Below are 8,937 nucleotides of genomic sequence, written 5' to 3'. Positions count from 1 at the left end.
AGAGGGGAGGAGGGGGAGGAGAAGAGAGAGTGGGGGGAGGGGGAGGAGCAGGAGGGGGAGGGTGAGAGAGAGGGGAGAAGGGGAGGAGAAGAGAGAGGGGAGGGGAGAGAGAGGGGAGGAGGAGCAGGAGGGGGAGGAGAAGAGAGAGGGGAGGAGGGGGAGGAGCAGGAGGGGGAGGGTGAGAGAGAGGGGAGGAGGGGGGAGGGGGAGGAGGAGCAGGAGGGGGAGGTGATTTGATGCCTTACATTTCCTCATTTGGCAGACGCTTTTATCCAAAGCGACTTACATTTGAGGAACAACATACAAGCATCAACAGAGCATCAACTACAGATCTACAACTGACAACACATACTAGTAAGAGCTCACAGTACATATCACATCAATGGGGTAGATACCGAGGGAAGGAAGTAAGAGTTAACAAAAAGTGCAATCAATACAAGATCATTGTAGGGGATAGAAGAAGAAGAGCACAGGAAGTGCATGTTAGAGGTTAGGAGTTAGAGGTGTTATAAGAGGAAGTGTTCTCGGAAGAGATGAGTTATCAAGAGCTTCTTGAAGTTAGAGAGGGACGCCCCTGCTCTGATGGCGTGCGGTAGCTCGTTCCACCATCGTGGTGTCACAGATGAGAACAGGGACTGAGGTCGCTTTGTGTGAAGGGACGGCAGAGTCAGGCGGCGTTCGTTGGAGGAGCGTAGCGGCCGAGAAGGAACGTAAGTTTGTATTATGGAGTTTAGGTAGATGGTGCAGACCCAGTAGTCACTCTGTATGCAGGATTAGGGACTTGAATTTGATTCTGGAGGCCACGGGGAGCCAGTGGAGGTCACTGAGTAATGGAGGGACATGAGTTCTTTTGGGCTGATCAAAAACCAGACGCGCTGCTGCGTTCTGAACCATTTGTAAGGGTTTCACCGCACAAGCTGGAAGACCTGCTAGGAGGGCATTACAATAGTCGATGCGAGAGATAACCATGGCCTGTACCAGAAGCTGGGTGGCGTACTGAGGTAGGGCCTGATTTTCCTTATGTTGTACAGAGCAAAGCGGCTTGACCGAGAGACAGTAGCTACATGGTCTGAAAAGGACAGCCAAGTTTCTCACCACCCTGGTTGGAGTGATGGTTGCAGAGTCAATTTGTAGTGTGATGTTATGGTGGATAGATTGCTTGACCAAGAGTTCAGGTTTAGTGGAAGGTGGCGAGACTTCATCCATGCAGATATGTCTAATAGACAGTCCGTGATCCACGCCGAAACAGTGGGATCGCCTGGCGGGAAGGATAGGTAGAGTTGCGTGTCGTCTGTGTAGCAGTGGTAAGAGAAGCCGTGCGAGCGAATGATCGGCCCCAGTGAGGTGGTGTAAATTGAGAAGAGAAGGGGCCCAAGCACTGAGCCGTGGGGCCCCCTGTGGAGAGGCAGTGGGAGGAGGATAATTGTCCTTGCCACAAAACATTGATGCAGTTAGCATGTACTGATGCGCTCCGCTGACAGACCCTTTAAAGATGAGTTTTGTGTACTGACAGATGATATTTAACATGTGATCAAACCATCAACAACAGAACAGCTCAAACACAAGTGATCACTGAGTGACAGCATGAACAGACGGAGCCACTGCATCTAAACCAATCAGATTTCACCTTCATCTTTGATCCGCCTCTGAACTTTCTGATTGGAGATTAGGCGTTTTCTCTCTAGTCTGAAGCAAAGGAGTCCGACATCTGTAACCTGCGTGATGACACGGTGTTTTGATGTAGTATCCAATAGGTGGTGATGGCGCATAGATAAGATGCTTGCCTTTGGTGTGGTGTGGTCCCCTCTGTGACCATCCACCATTGCACCAGAGGCGTGCGACCTCTGACACGTATAGCAATTGTAAGTCGCTTTGGATAAAAGCGTCAACTAAATGTAATGTAAATGTAATAGAGAGCCTAAGCCCCGCCCCTTCTGGTGGACCACCATGGGACTTTATTTGGGAAAAATATTGTACGGTAGTCAACGACGACAACAAATATTTTTATCCCGTTTGAACTGAGCCCTGAGTTACACACATGATATTTGTCATTTTAAAAGATACATTTTAAAGTCAAGAAAGTCACAGTTTGTTGTAAAACTGTTGAGGTATCAGACTGAAAATACAGAATTACTAAGACCACAAACCCAAAAGTCACGTACGTGATGTCGTAACTGTTTCTGCTAACGTCATCGAAGCTAATGTTACTGAAGCTAACGTCACTGAAGCTAATTTTACTGAAGCTAACGTCACTGAAGCTAATGTTACTGAAGGAAGCTAACGTCACTGAAGCTACTGTTACTGAAGGAAGCTAATGTTACTGAAGCTAACGTTACTGAAGCTAACGTCACTGAAGCTAATGTTACTGAAGCTAACGTCACTGAAGCTAACGTCACTGAAGCTAACGTCACAGAAGCTGACGTCACAGAAGCTAACATTACTGAAGCTAATGTTACTGAAGGAAGCTAACGTTACCGAAGCTAATGTCAGAGAGCTTCCATGTGTAGATGATGTGATAAAAAAGCAGAGTCGTTGGATTAAACACATCAGGTGAGATATATTTCTTCGTGGAACATAGCTAGGTTATCTAGCTAGCAGCAACCAAACAATGAACGTTAGCTTAGCATTACCGTGCTAGCACGTTGCCGACGCATATTGTGTGAGACAAGAGATGTAGCTCATTGAACGGGTTTCACACAAAACCACATGTAACTTAAAATTATATTTTAAAGTGACAAACATCATGTGTGTGATTCAGCGCTCAGCTCAAACAGGATCAAAAGATAAGTTTTCTCTCGCCGTTGACTACCGTACATATTATTACTGAAATAAGATCCCATGGGCCGAAAGTGGAAGCAAGTGACTCAGGCTCTCTATCCGATCCAACGCTATGATTAGTCAATGATGGCATTCATCAGCCAATCAGTGTTCAGCACAAGCATTTCAATTTTAGAAACACAAACTGTTACAGAGGTTTGCTGGACACTGAAGCACTCTCCTTCTCTCTCCTCATCTCCTCTCTCCTCCTCCTGCTCTCTCCTCTCTCTTCTCTCCTCTCTCCCCTCTCCTCCTCCTGCTCCTCCTCCCCTCTCTCCTCTTTCTCCTCTCTCTTCTCTCCCCTCTCCTTCTTCTCCTCCTCCTCCTCCTTCTCCTCTCCTCCTCCTCTCTCTTCTCTCTCCCCTCTCCTCCTCCTGCTCCTCCTCCTCCTCCCCTCTCTTCTCTCCTCCTTCTCCTCTCCTCCTCCTGTCTCCTCTCTCTTCTCTCCTCTCTCCCCTCTTCTCCTCCTCCTCCTCTCTCTTCTCTCCTCCTTCTCCTCTCCTCCTGTCTCCCCTCTCTTCTCTCCTCTCTCCCCTCTTCTCCTCCTCCTCCTCTCCTGCTCCTCCTCTTCAGGGGTTTCTGTCCCGGAGGCTGAAACAGTCTCTCCGTCGTACCCGATCTCAGCCAAAACTGTCTCGACCGAGCAGCGTTAAGGCCGACCTGATCAACACTGCTGACACCAGGTAACTCAGATCCAGACTGAATGGTCCCTCCTGGATCCAGGTCTCGGGGGTAAGCTCGGGTCCTATCATCCAGCTGCTCACTGACAGAGATTCTGTTTTTAGTTCTGGACCAATCCAAAAAGGACCCACGTCTTTCAACACAGGTACCCGGCTGTCCCTCTTGGAACGGACTGACCCTCTGGAACTGGATGCAGATCGAGGTGTAGGGTTCTAGTGGTCTGGTGTGTCATGGGGGCAGCAGGTGCAGGTAGAGGCTTTTGATTGTTGAGAATCACCTCTTGTGGGGGAGCAGGACTAAGCCACTGCTCCACTCCCCATCAGGGGTTCTGGACTTGTTGGGAGGATGAGAGTCCTGAACTAACGGGCCCCAGCAGAGACCTTTGAGGGGTGGCCTTCATGAGACTCTGTGTCACTGGGGTTACGCTCCAACTGTGTCCTGAGATCAGATCTGAGTATCTGGTCTAGTTGTAGTCTCTGCAGAGGACTTACCTGGAGCTGAGGGACTTAAGCTCTCCTCCTCGCTGCATCCTGTACCAGGTCTGGGTTCATGTTCAAATCCTTTGTTGCTTCTTTGATTCAAAATTCATAATATAAAGATTAAGAATTGTTTCTCCTGAAGGAGTCCACGTTCAGGGTTTCTGCGGGCTCTTAAAAAGTCTTAAATTCAATGAAGTTTGTGTTTTGGGTCTTACTTTTTCAACGTCCGTGTAGCGCTGCTCTGAAGCTCCCGCTCCGGGGTGTTGTAGTTTTTCTTCATAGTCCAAATGTAATTCGCTGTGTTACAAAGACCAGCATTCAGCTCGGCACGAGTCTCTTTCAGATTGTAACACAGATCTATTCTTCAGCTGTGGGGCAACCAAAATCTGCTCAGGATTTCCCTGCTTATTATTCACAGATGTGATAACAGTGTTCCAACATTATGTGGAATTGCTTTTTTCTTTACTGGAAAACAAACATTTTTTTTGGGGGGGGGATGACCCCCAAAGCCCCAACACAAAAATACCATCTTAATTTTTTACATTATACCGCCTGTGAAAGCAGGTTTTAATCCCCACGGACGTTATTTGTTTTATTTCCTGCTTTGCTCCTGATCCCTGCTCTCACTCACCTTTACCTCTGCACTCTCACTGCAAACACGCGACTCTCCCTGTCTGCTCCCCTGAGTTTCTCCCTCAGCAATAGCTCATGTTTTATAAAGTCGCCTAAAAGACACAGAGCTCGACTTTTTGCTGGATTTTTCCACGTGTGATCCTTTTTCACGGCAGCAGGAGCGCCGCATACCAGCCTGTAAATTACGTAGCTTCTTAACGTCATCGTCCATCCCGGTGTTTCATTGTAGACATCACCCGACCCTAATCTGAATACATTTATTTACTCTGCAGGTCTTTTGATGTCGTGATAGAGGTCTTACATTTCATTCATAGGGGTCTTAAAAAGTCTGACGAGGTGAGACCTGCAGAGACCCTGACCTTTCTCAGGGTCTCGTTCACCAGTGGGGGTCAGCAGTGATGTGGACTGACCTTGAAGGTGAAGTTCTGGATCCACCAGTGGATCAGGTCCTCAGCTGTGGTCCTGGTCTCTGGGCACTGAGACAAAGAATGAGCTGTTGGATCCAAGCAGCTGAAATGAGTTTCCCCTGCAGGGCTCAGCCTCAGAGACAAGGAGGTCTGACACCAGAGGAGAACCGCTGCTCCTTCACCACTCGCTGGTCGTAATGTTATGGCCGCAAATACAGCCCTGACCCGTCGAGGCCTGGACCGCTGTGTGTTCTGACCCCTTTCTATCAGAACCAGCATCAGCTTCTTCAGCACTTTGACCTTCAGCAGCTCGTCTGCTGGATTGGACCACACGGGCCGGCCTTCGCCCCCATGACCCTGTCCCGGTTCACAGATTTGACTTCCTTGGACCCCTTCTGAGAGGTTCTGACCCCTGCAGACCGGTTTGGAGAGGTTCTGACCCAGTTCTCTAGCCATCACAGTTTGGTTCTTGTCAGAGTGGCTCAGATCCTCACGCTGCCCATTGGTCCTGCTGGTTTTATGTCCCGGTGACCAATGAAGGTGCAGCTCATTCATTCAGAGAGAGACCTGATCCTGTTAGTCCCAGATACCTGCTCTGTGAACCAGATGGCTGCAGAGTGGCGGGACTTGCCTAAATGGACTTTGAAATTTCCCATCAGGCCTGGGGAGACCCCAGGATCCTCCAGGAGGAGCTGGAGGAGGTCTGGTAAACAAGTCTAATGTGATGCAGGACTTGTAAACCAGTCCAACATGTCTGCAGAGGACAGGAACTAGTGAAGTACACCGTCCTCCCAGTATCAGATAAACCCCGAGGCTGGAGTCATTCAGCGTGAGGAGGGCTGTGATTGGATTACTGGATGATTGTTGACAGGTGGGCGTCGGTCTCACTGAGGTTAAATCTGCTGGTGAAGACGGCGGCGAAGGTTCACCATGACTAACACTCATGATGACTGACAGAGGAGGAGAGGAGGCGAGGAGAGGAGGCGAGGAGAGGAAGTAGGGCAGCCTCACTGCAGGGGAGGGGCCACTGCTGACAGAGAGGGTGGGCGAGTCACATAGAGACCCACAGAGAGAGAGAGAGAGCTGTGGCTGCTCGTGTAGCATCAGCAAGCTAACAGACAGACAGACCAAACAGCGTCAGGATCAGCAGGTTCTCCATCTTTCTTCCTCTCTCCTCCTCCTCCTCCTGTTTGCTGCTGAAGGAGAAATGGATGCATAAGCCCCCTCTCCTCCTCCTCCTCCTCCTCCTCCTCAGGATGCTCAGTGAGTATCTGCCCTGATCCTCTGCACGCATTAACAGCCTTTGTCCTCTGAATAGACAAATGTGCTGCAGTGTCTGTGTGTGTGTGTGTGTGTGGGTGTGTGTGTGTTAGCCTGGCGTCAGTCTGCACACAGCTAGCCGGGTGTGTGTTAGCATGTGGCTAGGCTAGACACACACTGTTAGCCAACATGTTCAGCTAACAGACAGGAGCATTAGCGCTGTAAGCAGCTAATGCTAAGCAGCTCGTTAAGATAATGACCAGAGTTAACGAGCTCACAGAGGAACGACAGATCATCCTGCTCGTGTCAGGATGGTTTAGAGGAGAGCCCCCCCCCCGTGAACTTCAGCTGGTTTCATAAGCCTGATGTTTCAAAGATGAAATATTATTATTATGTTTCCTTATAGTCTCACAGATTCTCAACATTTGACATGAATTCACTGAACTCTGCTCACATTAGTTTACGTGTACATTAATAATTAAAAGTTTATCAGAGAAATAGACCGGACACCGAGGTCTGTGACGTATGTTGGGCGGACTACGGCGACGTCCTGGTAAACACAAGTCCTCCAACCTAAACAACAACACAGGTCGTTTTGTCCATGCCTCCCTACACGACCCATACCAGTGTTTGCTAAATCAGTCCCTCCAGGACCTCACTGGCCTTTTTGTGATTTTGAAGCAGCTTTTCTAAAAGGTTGTGATGTTTTGGGGCGTTTTGTTGGAAAGAATTGCAGGAAAAATTGAAAACTGAATTTTTTACTTTTAGAATTGTAGTTGAATCGTTAACCCTAAACCTCCAGGACCCTGCAGATTTACCCAGCTGACCGGATGCAGCAGCCTGTGTCTCAGCGTCTCTCTGGCGTCCTCTTTGTGTTTCTGATGTTCTCTCTCAAAGTGTTTGTCAGGAGATGATTTTCTTCACGTTCGACCACGATACTGCACGTTCTGCAGAACAAGAAGATCTGGATCCTGGTCTTCACTGTCCTTTGCTGTTATCGTTGTAGGTAAATGTGAGACGTTGGTATCACACATGTCTGCTGGCAATAAACAGTGGACAAGACATATGCCTTTGATGTGGGAGACCAGGGTTCAATTCCCACTGTGACACAAAGTGAGTCCACCCCTCACATTTCTGTAAATATCTGATTCTATCTTTTCATGTTTCAACACTGAAGAAATGACCCTGTGCTCCGATGTAAAGTAGTGAGTGTACAGCTTGTATAATGGTGTAAATTTACTGTCCCCTCAAAATAACACATCACACAGCCGTTAATGTCTAAACCGCTGGCAACAAAAGGGAGTACACCCCTAAGTGAAAATGTCCACATTGGTCCCATTTAGCCATTTTCCCTCCCCGGTGTCATGTGACTCGTTAGTGTTACAGGGTCTCAAGTGTGAATGGGGAGCAGGTGTGTTAAATTTGGTGTTCTCGCTCTCACACTCCCTCATACTGGTCACTGGAAGTTCAACATGGCACCTCATGGCAAAGAACTCTCTGAGGATCTGAAAAAAAGAACGGTTGCTCTACATAAAGATTGCCGGGGCTATAAGAAGACTGCCAAGACCCTGAAGCCTCTTCTAAAAATTATGCACAAGAAAGCTGCAAACAGTTTGCTGAAGACAAGCAGACTGAGGACATGGATTACTGGAACCAGGTCTGATGAGACCAAGATAAACTTATTTGGTTCAGATGGTGTCAAGCATGTGTGGCAGCAACTAGGTGAGGAGTACAAAGATAAGTGTGTCCTGCCTACAGTCCAGCATGGTGGTGGGAGTGTCCTGGGTAAAGGTGATGGACTGGCCAAGCATGTCTCCAGACCTGAACCCTACTGAGAATCCGTTGGGCGTCCTCAAACGGAAGGTGAAGGAGCGCAAGGTCTCTAACATCCACCAGCTCCATGATGGCGTCATGGAGGAGCGGAAGAAGACTCCAGTGGCAACCTGTGGAGCTCTGAAAAAGCTGAATAATGGTGGCCACACAAAATATTGACACTTTGGGCCCAATGTGGACATTTTCACTTAGGGTTGTACTCACTTTTGTTACCAGCGGTTTAGACATTAACGGCTGTGTGATGTGTTATTTGGGGAGACAGCAAATTCACACTGTTATACGAGCTGCATGCTCACTACTTTACACTGTTATTACACTTATACAAGCTGTACGCTCACTACTTTACACTGTTATACAAGCTGCACGCTCACTACTTTACACTGTTATACAAGCTGTATGCTCACTACTTTACACTGTTATACAAGCTGCACGCTCACTACTTTACGCTGTTATTACACTTATACAAGCTGTACGCTCACTACTTTACACTGTTATACAAGCTGCACGCTCACTACTTTACACTGTTATTCAAGCTGCACGCTCACTACTTTACACTGTTATTCAAGCTGCACGCTCACTACTTTACACTGTTATTCAAGCTGCACGCTCACTACTTTACACTGTTATACAAGCTGCACGCTCACTACTTTACACTGTTATACAAGCTGCACGCTCACTACTTTACACTGTTATACAAGCTGCACGCTCACTACTTTACACTGTTATACAAGCTGCACGCTCACTACTTTACACTGTTTCACAAGCTGTACGCTCGCTACTTTACACTGTTATACAAGCTGTACGCTCACTACTTTACACTGTTATAC

At 48.0% G+C, this 8,937-nt stretch overlaps 1 protein-coding gene and 1 long non-coding RNA gene across 3 annotated transcripts in view; one reads left to right on the top strand and one right to left on the bottom strand.

The window, feature by feature from the left end:
• The window catches only part of LOC123960220 (disabled homolog 2-interacting protein-like), a 52,582-nt gene that overhangs the window by 20,293 nt on the left and 23,352 nt on the right, over positions 1 to 8,937 (top strand). The window contains exon 6 of the mRNA XM_046034866.1: positions 3,391 to 3,500. Within this exon, the coding sequence (XP_045890822.1) occupies positions 3,391 to 3,500 (110 nt within the window). The remainder of the gene's footprint in view (positions 1 to 3,390; positions 3,501 to 8,937) is intronic.
• The window catches only part of LOC123960231, a 31,922-nt gene that overhangs the window by 1,172 nt on the left and 21,813 nt on the right, over positions 1 to 8,937 (bottom strand). The window lies entirely within an intron of this gene.

Source organism: Micropterus dolomieu, linkage group LG21, assembly GCF_021292245.1.
Source record: "Micropterus dolomieu isolate WLL.071019.BEF.003 ecotype Adirondacks linkage group LG21, ASM2129224v1, whole genome shotgun sequence".
NCBI lineage: Eukaryota > Metazoa > Chordata > Actinopteri > Centrarchiformes > Centrarchidae > Micropterus > Micropterus dolomieu.
This window is presented reverse-complemented; position numbering and strand designations above follow the sequence as displayed.